Raw genomic sequence first — 12,257 nt, 5'->3', positions numbered from 1 at the left:
TGCGGGTTGCGGCGCGTCGTGATTTGTAGGCTCGGGATACGGGCTCTATTGGGCTGGGCGGTGTCACGTGGGCCAGCCGGGGCGGGGAGGCCGGAGTCCGGGCGCCGAGGCAAGATGGCGGAGCAGGAGCCCGAGGGGCGCGCGGCGGCGCGACCGCTGCTCACCGACCTCTACCAGGCCACCATGGCGCTGGGCTACTGGCGTGCGGGCCGGGCGCAGGACCTCGCTGAGTTTGAGCTCTTTTTCCGCCACTGCCCGTTCGGCGGCGCATTCGCCCTGGCCGCGGGGCTGCGCGACTGCGTGCGCTTCTTGCGCACCTTCCACCTGCGCGACGCAGGTACCCCCTACTTCATTGCCAGGCACCCCAGCCCCCAGACGGACTCCTCCTGCTCGACGAGCGCCCCCATCCCCAACAAGACCCCGACGAGCCTTTCCCGTGCTTAAACGAAGCCCCCTAGCCTGCCCCCCGTCTGCCTGCACGCTTGCCCCAGCCCGTGCGTGCCGTTGTCGCCCCCAGACGTGCAGTTCCTGGCCTCGGTGTTGCCTCCAGACACTGACCCCGCGTTCTTCGAGCACCTCCGGGCCATCGACTGCTCCGGGGTGACAGTGCGGGCCCTGCCCGAGGGCTCGCTCGCCTTCCCCGGTGTGAGTGCGGGCTGAGCGGGGCGGAGGGGTGGACCTGAAGGAGGTCGTGCGGCTGCCAGCTGACACCCCCCTGCCCACAGGTACCGCTGCTGCAGGTGTCGGGACCGCTCCTGGTGGTGCAGCTGCTCGAGACTCCCCTCCTCTGCCTAGTCAGCTATGCCAGGTGGGGCCCACCGGCGGCCCGGCGCGACCCAGCTGGAGCTCGGACTTCCGAGGAGGGCCGGCCCTTGCGGGTGTGGGTGTGGCTCTGTGCGCTGGGTGTGAGCTCCTCCACGGCTCAGGCGCAGGGTCCCCTGCTCACTTGCTCCCCACAGCCTGATCGCTACCAACGCGGCGCGCCTTCGCCTGATCGCGGGTCCAAAGAAGCGGCTGCTGGAGATGGGGCTGCGGCGCGCTCAGGGCCCTGACGGGGGCCTCACGGCCTCCACCTACAGCTACCTGGGGGGTAAGGGCCAGGGGAGGGCAGGGCGGCAAAGTGGGAGGCCAGGCCTGAGAGCCCCGCCTCCCCACTGCCTGAGGTCCCCCAGCCCTGCCCATTGCTCTGGCCTAGGCTTCGACTGCAGCAGCAACGTGCTGGCGGGACAGCTGAGGGGGGTGCCGGTGGCGGGGACCTTGGCACACTCCTTCGTCACGTCCTTCTCAGGCACCGAGGTGCCCCCTGACCCGGTCAGTACCCTTCTCTGCCCTGCTGAACTCCAGAGGGCAGACTCTAAGGCCTGCCCTTGCCTGGGGGAGGGGTGGTCCGGTCCCTGCTCTGCTCCAGGGCAGACGACGGGGCTGGGCCACCCAGGCACTCTGGGCAGGTAGCCGGTGCTGCACCGGGAAGGTGGCAGGCAGGTGGCATCGCCCCTAGTCAGACCCTCAGCCAGGTGCGAACCAGACCCCACCTTGCACTCGGGGTCCCCAACCCTTCCCTGATCCCTCTCCCTAGATGTTGGCTCCGGCTGCCGGCCAGGGCCCCAGGGTGGATCTGGCCACCCTCGTGGAGGCGTGGCTGGAGCGAGTGTGCGCCCACCTGGGGCTGGGGGTGCAGGAGCCACACCCGGGGGAGCGGGCAGCCTTTGTGGCCTATGCCCTGGCCTTTCCCCGGGCCTTCCAGGGCCTGCTGGACACCTACAGTGTGAGGAGGTGAGGCCCAGGCACCCCCGGGGGGCTCAGCAGAGCAGCTGCAGCCTCCCGACCCGCTTGCCCCTGCCTGCAGAAGCGGCCTCCCCAACTTCCTGGCCGTCGCCCTGGCGCTGGGCGAGCTGGGCTACCGGGCTGTGGGAGTGCGGCTGGACAGCGGCGACCTGCTCCAGCAAGCCCAGGAGATCCGAGGGCTCTTCCGGACCACTGCAGCCCAGTGGGTTGGGGCCGGGGCCGGGGCGGGGGCCGGGGTGCTGTGCCTGTGAGAGACCCACGCAGGGGCACCCATGCTGGGATGGGGCGGAGGGAGGGACCCTGCCCCCTGCCCCCTGCCCCCTGCCCTTCCCACCATGGGAGCTCTAGTCTGGGGCTCCCTCAGTGGAGACCCGGGGGCTGGTGTGGGTGAGGGCAGGTTCTCCCACAGGAGGTGAGGTCAGCACTTCTGGGAACCCCCCCCCCCCCCACAGGTTCCAGGCACCCTGGCTGCAGTCGGTCCCCATCGCCGTCAGCAACAACATCGACGAGGAGGAGCTGGCCCGGCTGGCCCAGGAGGTGGGGCGGGGCGGGGGGTGTGTGGGGGTGGCTGGGGTCCCTGGGCCCACACATGCTGCCTGAGCTCAGGGCCCCTCCTCCTCCAACGTCCCCCAGGGCAGCGAGGTGGACGTCGTGGGCATCGGCACCAGCGTGGTCACCTGCCCCCGCCAGCCTTCTCTGGGCTGCGTGTACAAGGTGGAGACGGGCCTGGGGCCCGGGGGCGGGCCGTGGGGGGCAGGGGCGGGGGTGGGGGAGGGGGAGAAGGCTCCTCTCTCAACACCCCGCCCCACAGCTGGTGTCCGTGGGCGGCCAGCCGCGGATGAAGCTGACTGAGGACCCCGAGAAGCAGACGCTGCCGGGGAGCAAGGCCGCCTTCCGGCTCCTGGGCCCCGACGGTGAGGCGCCCCTCCTGTTGTTGCCCCGCCCCCCCCCCAGCGCCCCGGGCCCCCACGTCACTCTCGGTGCCGCCCGCACACAGGGACTCTGCTGCTGGACGTGCTGCAGCTGGCCGAGGAGCCCCCGCCCCGGGCCGGCCAGGAGCTGCGGGTCTGGCCACGAGGGGCCCGGGAGCCCTGCACCGTGCAGCCGGCCCAGGTGGAGCAGCTCCTGCAGCTCTGGGTCCAGCAGGGACAGGTGACCGCCTGGCCCACCCCGCCGCCCGCACCCAGCCCGGACACCGGGCCCTGAGCCAGCCCTCTCCCTCCCTCTTGCCCCAGCTGTGTGAGCCCCTCCCGTCCCTGGCCGAGTCCAGAGCCTTCGCCCAGCTGGGCCTGAGCCGTCTCGGCCCCGATCACAGGCGGCTGGAGCAGCCCGCACCGTACCAGGTGGGTGGAGGAGCCGCCTCTGCCCCCGCCGCCGGGCGCCCTCTGCCCCCGCGGCCACCCAGCGTCCCCTCTTCTCGTCCCTGCAGGTGGCGCTGTCGGAGAAGCTGCAGGCCCTGCTGCACCGGCTGAGTGCTGGGGCCCCCCAGTGAGAGCCCCCCGCTGGCGCTCGAAGTTAACACGATTGCTCGCTGCCCCCCACAATGCGTCTGCGTCTTTTCTTCCCCCAGGCTGCCACCCCCTGACCCTCAGGGCAGCATGGGGGGTGGGGGGTGCAGCTGGGAATCAGAGGGGGGTTCATGCCTGCAGGAAGGCCCAGGCCTGGCCGGGGTGGGGAGGTTGCCCTGTGCCGGTCCCCGAGGGTGACGGGGGTGCCACTGAGGCTGGGGAGCGGGGCCTCGGGGTGGGTGGGTCAGAGAGGGGGCGGGGCCCCAGGGAAAGGGGGGAAGGGGATAGCTCTGGTGCCCACCTTGGAGTGGCAGGAGTTCCTGGGAAGGCCTCTCCCTGCCAGAGGCTCAGGGCTCAGGAGCGGGAGCCACAGGGTGGGGGTGAGGCGCCACCCAGGGGGTCTCCTGTGTCCAGACACGACACCTGGGTCAGAGGGGCACCTCGGGGTTCCCAAGGCAAAGAGAAGCCCAGTTGTCCCCTGCTGCTGCCAGGCCTGCACAGCTCTGCCTGGGGGACCCTGTGCCCCGGGCTCCACCCGTACGGCTCTCTCCAGATCCTGGCATCTGTCTCGGGGTCAGCCAGGCCCCAGCCTTGGGGACCCAGCTCCCAGCCCAGCAGCCCTGGGAAGGGAGAGCCAGTGAAAAGGCTGAGGGGCCAGGAGGAGCTGCTCAGGGCAGAGGCTCTGGGCTCCTGGAGCGCGCTCGGTGGGAGGGGCGGGGCCTGTCCTGCCCGGGCAGCAGGAGGTGGCCCGGGCGGGCGAGGGCATGCAGGAATGCTGGCGGGCTGGGGTGCTGCCAGAGCACTTCCGCCCGCCCAGGTATTCGGCCCGACCAGCTCTTCCGGCTCCCTGGGGTCACTATGGGCAATGCCTGTTATGTCACTGGGCTAGGGTGACAGGAGATTAGGGACAGAGGCCTGGTCAGCCCTGGGGAGCGCGGAGGCTGGCGGGCAGATGCAGCAGCAGAATCAGGCCCCGAGGTACCTGCAGGTCCCCTGTGCCCAGCTGTGTGCTCACTGCCGAGGTGCCCGAGTCCGGGAACCTTGTGGTCTGGCCGGCCCTGGGGGTGGGGGCGCCCCAAGGATGGCGGTCACTGGCAAGGGTGCCTGGGAAGCAGCAGGTGCAGCTCCTCTTGCCTCACTGGCTCCGCCCAGGGCTGCCCCAGGCTCAGAGGTGGCGGCAGCTCACCCCATCACCCCTGTCCCAGGATGTCTGGCTGCACAGGAATGCAGTGGCTCCGCCTGGACCTGACTCAGCGCAGGGCCGGGCCCAGACTTCTGGACCCCGCCGGGGCCACCTCCAGGCTGTCCGTGCCTTCCCCGGGACCCTTGCCCAGAGGGGTGGAGGTCAGGGCCAAGGGCCCTTCTCCCCTTTCTCCTGCACGTTGGCCATCCTTCCCGGGGATCTCGCTCCTTCTCCGGGGCCCCGAGGCGGCGGGGGCAGAGCCAGACCCCAGGCACGCAGGCTCGGGCTGGCCCCCCCCCACCAGCACCCCAGGCAGCAGGGTCCTTCCCAAGCCTCCAGCGGCACCCTGCCTGGGGCCACCCCTGGGCGGACCCCAGCCCCCACAGACACGGAGCAGACACACAGGACCACACCCGGCCCCGGCCCCGCCCACCCAGCGCCTGCTTCTGGGTCAGGCCTGGGCAGGGTTTCCTGGGAGGACCCTGGGCAGGTGCTGCAGGCTGAGCCCCACTGAGGGCTGCGTGTGGCGGTGGCCATGGCTGGGGGTGTGTGGGGCCGGGCCCGGGGGGCCCCCGTGGGGGCCCTAACCCTGACGGCACTGGCTGAAGGGATCCGGACAGGCCAGGGAGAGCGCACGGCAGCTCCTTCCAAGGACCCTGAGCCCAAACCGGAGCTGGAGCCCGAGGCAGAACCTGGAGGTGCACCCACTGTCCCTCCAGCCGCCCGGGAGCCCTGCTCCCCGCCCCATGCACAGGACCCAGCCCCCGAGGGGCCCCGTCAGGTGAGCGGGAGGGAACAGAGGCCGAGGGGACGGCCTCGGGGAAGGGGCACTGAAGAAAGGGGAAGCTGGGGACAGGCATGGGGGCTGGGCAGGCTGGGCACAGTGCGAGAGCAGAGCGCTTCACGGGGCCGGTGGTGTTGGGGAGGCGGCAGGGGGCCCGGGGAGAAGAGCTGGGAGAGTCAAGGGGACTTCATGCACCCCACTCCCCACCGTAGCCCCCCCAGAGCTCCTGGGAGGAGGGGGCCCTCTCCGACCTGGCGTTGTGCACAGCTGCCTGCCTGGAAGAGGCTGGCCTTGCGGGGACACAGGCGGCAGCACTCGCCCTGTCCTCGGCCCTGGAAGCCCGCGGGGAGCGGCTGGAGGAGCAGGTCAGCGCCCCCCTTGCGCCCCCCGGAAACTCCCACCTGGCTCCCCTCCGCGGGGGGGCGGCTGGAGCGAGCAGTAACACGCAGGAGCCCCTTCCGGGCGGCCCCTGACGGGCGGAACGGAGGGCAGCGCCCGGGAGTCAGGCGGCCCGGCCACTGACAGCTGCCTCTCCACGCCAGGTGCACGCCCTGGTGCGTGGGCTGCTGGCGCAGGTGCCCGGCCTGGCCGAGGGGCGGCCCCGGCGGGCAGCCCTGCGGGTGCTGAGCTCGCTGGCCCTGGAGCACTCCCGGGACGTGGTGCGCGCGCTGCTGCCCTGCTCGCTGCCCCCGGACGGGTAACCGGCTCCCCTGCACCCCCCCCCGGGGCCGCGCCCCCACCGCCACACTCGGCGTCCTTCCCCTTCCCGCGAGGCGGTGGAGTCTGGCCCAGCGTGGCCGCCCGTGGAGGGGGCGGGACCTCCCAATTCCCTCTCCCCCCACCCCTGCCCCCTCTGCTTCCCCACCCCTCCCACCTCGAGGTCCCTGGTGATGGGTTCCTGGCGTGGGGCACAAATTCTCCCCCTGGTCACCTCTGGAGCGCGGTGGGGGGGTGAGGGGGGCCTGTAAGGCAGGGTCAGCGACCAGGCGGCTTCTGTGTCCCGACACCCCTGGCTCCTCGGTGTGACCTGCCCCAGGCGAGGGTGTCCGGCCACACCCTCCGAGTGACCGACTGTGACGCCATGTGTGCTCCGCCGTGGCCGGTCTGACGGGGCCTGAGCAGACAGACCACTGCGGCAGCCGTCCCTGCGGCCCCGTGCTGTGTGGTCTGCACAGATGCCATTTACTTTGTTCCTCTGGCGCTGGAGGGACTTGTGGGGGGGCGGGAGATGGTTTACCGGTCCCTCCCCCTGCTGGAGTCCCGGTGGTCACCCCCCCCCCACCCTGGGGGCTCCTGGCATGCCAGCAGGGGCCTGGCCTCACGGCCCCATACCCCCAGGACGGCGGCTGAGCTGTGGCGCAGCCTGAGCCGGAACCAGCGCGTGAACGGGCAGGTGCTGGTGCAGCTGCTGTGGGCTCTGAAGGGCGCGGCTGGACCCAAGCAGGAGGCCCTGGCCGTAGGTGACTCCAGCCAGCACTGCCAGGGGATTCGCCCCCACCCCCAGCCCGAGGGGGCGGGTGAGTCGGGCCATGGGGGCCAGGGGCAGGAGGGTCTCGCCTGAGTCCCACCCATCCATCACGTCCCCCAAGCATCCACGGTGTGTCTGAGCCTGAGGGGGCTCCTCACTCCACAGGCCACTCGCGCCCTTGGGGAGATGCTGTCCGTGTCAGGCTGCGTGGGCGCCACACGGGGCTTCTACCCGCACCTCCTCCTGGCCCTGGTCACACAGTTGCACGAGCTGGCCCAGGGCCCACGCTCCCCCGACACCCCCAAGGTTTGGGCCCCGTCCCACCGTGGGCCACCGCGCAGCCACACCAGGTAAGGCACGCACTGGGGCGGTGAGGGCCGGCCCAGCACCGCCCCCTCATGGGCCTCCCCCCACCGCCCCCACACCCAGCTGCACAGTGGAGGCCCTGAAGGCCCTGCTCACCGGGGACGGCAGCCGCATGGTGGTCACGTGCATGGAGCAGGCTGGAGGCTGGAGGAGGCTAGTGGGAGCCCACACCCACCTGGAGGGCGTCTTGCTGCTGGCCAGGTGTGGGCAGGGGAGTAGGGGGAGAGGCAGGGGCAGGAGGGTGGTCAGGTAGGGGCTGCTCCAGGGGTGAGGCCATAAGCAGAGGGAGAGTTCCCATTTCACCCCACCCCAGCGCCATGGTGGCCCATGCGGACCACCACCTGCGGGGCCTGTTCGCTGACCTGCTGCCCCGGCTGCGCAGCGCCGACGACGCCCAGCGCCTTACGGCCATGGCCTTCTTCACTGGGGTAAGCCTGTTTCCGGGATGGCTGGTGAAGGGTGACAGAGGACTTGGCACCTAAGCGTCGCCACCTGCACCAGGAACGTGAGCGCGCTGACTTCCCCGTCCCCCGGCCCAGCTGTTGCAGAGCTGGCCCACCACGCGGCTCCTGCGGGAGGAGGTCATCCTGGAGCGGCTCCGCGCTTGGCAGGGCGACCCGGAGCCCACAGTGCGTTGGCTGGGGCTGCTTGGCCTCGGCCACCTCGCGCTGAACCGTGGGAAGGTGAGGCCCGGGGCCGGGTGGGACTGGGCGGGGGCTGAGGGCGGCTGCCCACAATCCCAGACTGCGCAGGTGCGACACGTGACCGTGCTGCTGCCCGCGCTCCTGGGTGCGTTGGGTGAAGGCGATGCGCGACTCGTGGGCGCAGCGCTGGGCGCGCTAAGGAAGGTACTGCTGCAGCCGCGGGCGCCGGTGCGACGCCTGAGCAGGGAGCTGGGGCTGCGTCTGCCACCGCTGCTGGACGACGTGAGGCCCGCCCGGTCCCGCCCAGGCCCCGCCCCCGAGCCAGGGCCCCGCCCCTCCAGGGCACAGCCCCCTCCCCAGGCTCCCCCCCTTAGACCCCTGCCCCTACAGGCGCAGTTTCCTTGCTCCACCCCCAGGCCACGCCCCCAGACAGCCGACATCCCGAGCCCCTCTCGCTGCGGGCTCTGCCCTGCCAGCTGACAGCTGGTCTTGCACGCAGGCCCGAGACTCAGTGCGCGCCTCGGCCACCGGGCTCCTCGGGACGCTGGTGCGGCGCGGCCAGGGCGGGCTCCGGGTGGGGCTCCGAGGTCCCTTGCGGAAGCTGGTGCTGAAGAGTCTGGTGCCGCTGCTGCTGCGCCTGCATGACCCCAGCCTGGATGCCGCAGAGGTCAGCCGCCCCCCCCCCGGGGTGGCCCCAGCGCTTCTGTCCCCGTCCAATCCCACTGCCTCCCCGGAAGTAGCGGCTGGTCAGGGACGTCCCCGGGGACCTCAGGGGCAGGCCTCTCGGGCTCTCAGGTTCCTGGGATGCCTGCCCTGGACTTCCCCAACCCTCGTGCTGGCCACACTCCGGCCACCTCTGCTACTTTCTGGGCCCCCAACCCTCTTCCCTTCCCGTGTCCCAGAGCTCAGAGTGGACCCTGGCCCGCTGTGACCGAGCCCTGCGCTGGGGCCTGCTGGAGGAGGTGGTCACTGTGGCCCACTACGACAGCCCTGAGGCCCTAAGCCGCGTCTGCCAGCGCCTGGTCAGTAGGGGCAGGACAGTGACGGGGTATGGCCAGCTGCCCACTCAGTCCACTACACGCGGGGGCCACTGTCTCCTCCCAAACCGAGTCTTTCCACCCTCCCAGCCAAGGTGGTGGCAGGCCCAAGACCTCAGGCCCTGACCCCTGCCCTCGAGGCTCCCCAGGGACACCAGCCTGGGCGCTCGCCTCCTCTGTGCGCAGAACCGGTCCTCCCGTCCTGCCGTGAGCTCTTATGTCCCCAGGTTCAGTGGTACCCGAGCCATGTGCCCCGCTTCCTGAGCCAGACCCAGGGCTACCTGAGGAGCCCGGAGGACCCTCTGCGCCGGGCCGCTGCCATGCTCATAGGTGAGGCACTCCGGGTGGCACGCTGCCCCTCGCACCCCGAGTTCTGGGAGCGTGGGGCCGGCACTCACAGGTTTGCCCTGCCCAGGCTTCCTTGTCCATCACAGCAGCCCCAGCCGCGTCAGCTCGGACCTGCTGGACTCCCTGTGCCAGGGTGAGGGCCCAGTTTGCCCGGGTGTGCCGTCCTGGAGGGGCGGTGGGTGCTTGGGCTGCGTGGGCGGGAATGCATGCGCCAGGAGTCCTGGGGCGCTTGGTGGCCCTTCCTGAGCTGCTACTGTACTGTTCCCGCAGGCCTGGGGCAGCTGCAGAGCGACCCCGAGCCGGCCGTGGCCGCCGTTGCGCAGGTATCTTCCCAGCAGGTGGCGCTGCTGGCCCGTGCACAGGGCTGTCGGCGGCGGGGCCTGCGCTTCCGCTTCCCCGGTCTCCGCCGGAGCCCCGCCCGGCCCGCCCGGCCCCCGCCCGTCTACCCCGACAGCCCCTTTCAGCGCCGGAGCCTCGCGGGGCGGTGGGGCTGCCCCGGCCCCGGCTGAGCCTGGCCCCGGCCGTCCCCTGGGTGGGGGTCCAGCCCAGGGAGGGCTCGGGATCTGCACCTGGCACCCCACCGCTCTGGGGCCCCGGCCCTGGGCTCTGGGCTGGAAGCTGGCGTTGCCCGCCCCAGGGCCGCGCCCCCTCGGCGGCGGGAGCGCCCTGCGGCTGCGGCACCTTCCTTAGGAGGACGTCAGCGCTTCTGTCCGAGCACCATGTCGCCTGAGCCCCTGCGCCTGCGGGCGCACCCATCCCTCCTCAGGCCTGCGGCCTCCCGGCCCCGGGCCTGCGCGACGTCCGACCTTCCAAGGAGGGGTCTGGCGCGGGACACTGTGAAGCCCTGGGAGCTCCGGCGGCTTCCTGGGCCGCCCCCCCACCCCCCGGCTGGCCCCCCTACCCTGCTGGCCACCTGCCAGCCCTGTCATGTGCCCACTCCTCGCCAGCCCGAGTCCTGGCCTGACCTCCCGCCCACACCTGTCGCCCCCTGTCCTGGCACCGTCTCCCGCACGCTTCCCCACTCCCGGCCATCAGACCGGACCCCACCCGAGCCTTCTGCAGAGGGCCTCCCTGACCTCTCCACTGGACACCGCAGGCCTGGGGTGCTACCTGTGGGTTCCGTGTGGGGGCCAGCACCTGCACCCCCACCAGGCCGAGCCCGCTCGCCGGCACCGCAGCACCCTGTGCGGGGGCAAATGAGGAAGGTGTGACGGGACGTTCGGGGAAGGAGCCCCCCTGCAGACCCCCCAAGCTGTGACCAAGCACACAGGGCTGTGGGTGGGTTCCTCCACCCAGCACACCCCCACCCCCTGGAACTGCTTTTCAAGCCCCTCCCTGCGAGCTGCGGCCTCGGAGAGACCTCCGTGGACACAGCCCCTTTGCCTGCAGGGTGGGGCCCCTGGGGAAGGCCGGGGGTCCTGCCGGCTCCTAGGGGAAGCGTCTGAAGTAAATGCACATGGATCAGAGGGGCCCGGCGTCTGTCTGGGGCGTGGGTCTGGCCTGAGGGTGTGGCCCAGATACTCGGTCGGGTCCAAGGTCGGGCTCAGACTGGGGTTACAGAAAAGGCCTCGTGCGGGCAGGAACACGGGGTGCCAGCGTCGGAGCCCCGTCGGAAGGAAGGGGTCAGGGCCCCTTGCAGGGCATCCTAGGGCTTGGTCTGTGTGGGACCAGGGTCAAGGTTTGAAGTGTCAGCTCAGGTCCCACAGAACCAGTTCGGGATGAGATTAAACTACATGAGTGTGCGTGGGGGGGGGCAGGGAACATGCCAGACGGGCCAGGAGACCCTCAGGCCCCCGGCGGGGAGCCGGAGGCAGTGGGTGTGCCCTATCTTCCCCTCGGGCGTCCTCCAGCCAGCCCGTCACCTGTCGGGGGCCGCGTGGGGCTGGGTTGTGTCCTGCAGCAGGAGTCTGCAGGGAGCCCCCCGACGCAGGCTGGACCGGGGTCTGGCTCAGCAGGAGCCTCATGGACCCCCCCCCCCCCCGCCCTGGTGGAAGCCACCTCTCCTTACAGGCCAGGAGTGGGAGCCAGGGTGAGCGCCCTCGCCCACTCCTGCCAGACACATGCTCATCCGCTCTGCACAGCATGACGCACGGGCCCGTGGCCGACCCCACGGTGGTGCCCCGGGGACAGGAGGGCCCACCTCTGGTGGGGGGGCTGGCTGCTTCTGTGGGGAGCCCGCACCCCGCCCTGTCCCAGGCTGCCTCTTGCACAACACAGCCAGCCGCCCGCTCACGGTCTTGTGTCCACCCCGCCCCTACTTTGGCCCCGCCCAGTCCGTGGCAGGCTGCTGGACGCTCTGCCTACCAGAAGGAGGCTCCTGAAGGCCAGACTATTGCTGGGCCCTGGGCATGGGACCCTCAGGGGGACTTCTCTGCTGGGCTCCCCGGAAGGCCCCGGGTGTCTCCACGGCCTGCTTCACCAGGGCTGCCCCCACGGCTGTGACAATGCCACAGCCCCGCCCCAGGCGGGCATCTCTGGTCTGTGAGTGCCCAGGCTGACCAGGTCCATCGGCACCACCGGTGGCTGGATGTGGATCTGAGCGTGCCGCTCTCCACGGGCAGCCCTCCTGCCTCCACACTGGTGCTGAAGCAGCCCCGGTGGTGGCCGGGGGCCCGGGCCCCAGGTGGGCCTGGGACCTGAGTGCCAAAAATCAGACAGTGCAGGTGGGGTGCGGGTGCAGCGGGCCAGGACCTGTCTTTCTCTTCCCTCTCGGGCTTTTTTTCCGGGGTGCAGAAGCTGAACTCGTGTACCCACTTTTTAAAAAAATTTTATTTTTATTTTTTTTAAAAGATTTTATTTATTTATTTTTTAGAGAGGGAAGGGAGGGAGAAAGAGGGAGAGAGAGAGAAACATCAATGTGCGGTTGCTGGGGGTCATGGCCTGCAACCCAGGCATGTACCCTGACTGGGAATCGAACCTGCGACACTTTGGTTCACAGCCCGTGCTCAATCCACTGAGCTACACCAGCCAGGGCTAAAAATTTTTTTTTAAAGATTTTATTTATTTATTTTTAGAGAGGGAAGGGGGGGAGAGAGAGAGAGACAGAGAAACATCAATGTGCGGTTGTTGGGGGTTATGGCCTGCAACCCAGGAATGTACCCTGGCTGGGAATCGAACCTGGGACACTTTGGTTC

General features: G+C 70.5%; 2 protein-coding genes across 6 annotated transcripts; both read left to right on the top strand.

The window, feature by feature from the left end:
• Nucleotides 1-71: 71 nt before the first annotated feature.
• On the top strand, nucleotides 72-3,329 carry NAPRT (nicotinate phosphoribosyltransferase). 2 transcript variants are annotated; one of them, XM_028533738.2, is made up of 13 exons: nucleotides 72-337; nucleotides 518-645; nucleotides 726-808; nucleotides 960-1,090; nucleotides 1,196-1,311; nucleotides 1,577-1,773; nucleotides 1,847-1,987; nucleotides 2,238-2,322; nucleotides 2,419-2,499; nucleotides 2,597-2,699; nucleotides 2,783-2,937; nucleotides 3,021-3,128; nucleotides 3,215-3,329. In XM_028533738.2, exons 1-13 carry the CDS (start codon nucleotides 115-117, stop codon nucleotides 3,275-3,277), a joined length of 1,614 nt encoding a protein of 537 aa, XP_028389539.1. In that variant the 5' UTR covers nucleotides 72-114; the 3' UTR covers nucleotides 3,278-3,329. The 2 variants fall into 2 exon arrangements, with proteins under 2 accessions (XP_028389539.1, XP_035887376.1); XM_036031483.1 differs by lacking the exon at nucleotides 2,419-2,499.
• A 288-nt stretch (nucleotides 3,330-3,617) lies between these two features.
• Nucleotides 3,618-10,591, top strand: MROH6 (maestro heat like repeat family member 6). Of its 4 annotated transcripts, XM_028533722.2 has the most exons (14): nucleotides 3,618-5,257; nucleotides 5,473-5,625; nucleotides 5,803-5,957; nucleotides 6,599-6,716; nucleotides 6,894-7,078; nucleotides 7,158-7,295; nucleotides 7,408-7,522; nucleotides 7,634-7,777; nucleotides 7,847-8,020; nucleotides 8,238-8,405; nucleotides 8,641-8,760; nucleotides 9,003-9,105; nucleotides 9,191-9,256; nucleotides 9,394-9,723. In XM_028533722.2, exons 1-14 carry the CDS (start codon nucleotides 5,012-5,014, stop codon nucleotides 9,630-9,632), a joined length of 2,124 nt encoding a protein of 707 aa, XP_028389523.1. In that variant the 5' UTR covers nucleotides 3,618-5,011; the 3' UTR covers nucleotides 9,633-9,723. The 4 variants fall into 4 exon arrangements, with proteins under 4 accessions (XP_028389523.1, XP_035887372.1, XP_035887374.1 ...); XM_036031479.1 differs by having other exon boundaries at nucleotides 9,003-9,256; nucleotides 9,394-10,591; XM_036031481.1 differs by lacking the exons at nucleotides 3,618-5,257; nucleotides 5,473-5,625; nucleotides 5,803-5,957 and having other exon boundaries at nucleotides 6,637-6,720; nucleotides 9,003-9,256; nucleotides 9,394-10,591.
• Nucleotides 10,592-12,257: the final 1,666 nt, after the last annotated feature.

Source organism: Phyllostomus discolor, chromosome 7, assembly GCF_004126475.2.
Source record: "Phyllostomus discolor isolate MPI-MPIP mPhyDis1 chromosome 7, mPhyDis1.pri.v3, whole genome shotgun sequence".
NCBI classification, from domain to species: Eukaryota; Metazoa; Chordata; class Mammalia; order Chiroptera; family Phyllostomidae; genus Phyllostomus; species Phyllostomus discolor.
Note: the sequence above shows the minus strand (reverse complement) of the source record. Positions and strands in the feature narration are given on the sequence as shown.

Bases quoted from the DNA above. Each gene is read 5' to 3' on its own strand.
- NAPRT (XM_028533738.2), top strand. From the start codon at position 115: ATGGCGGAGCAGGAGCCCGAGGGGCGCGCGGCGGCGCGACCGCTGCTC. The intron at 646-725 runs GTGAGTGCGGGC...CCCTGCCCACAG, and splicing joins GCTCGCTCGCCTTCCCCGGT to GTACCGCTGCTGCAGGTGTC. The intron at 2,500-2,596 runs GTGGAGACGGGC...CCCGCCCCACAG, and splicing joins CTCTGGGCTGCGTGTACAAG to CTGGTGTCCGTGGGCGGCCA.
- MROH6 (XM_036031479.1), top strand. From the start codon at position 5,012: ATGGCTGGGGGTGTGTGGGGCCGGGCCCGGGGGGCCCCCGTGGGGGCC. The intron at 5,626-5,802 runs GTCAGCGCCCCC...TCTCCACGCCAG, and splicing joins GGGAGCGGCTGGAGGAGCAG to GTGCACGCCCTGGTGCGTGG. The intron at 8,761-9,002 runs GTCAGTAGGGGC...TTATGTCCCCAG, and splicing joins GCCGCGTCTGCCAGCGCCTG to GTTCAGTGGTACCCGAGCCA.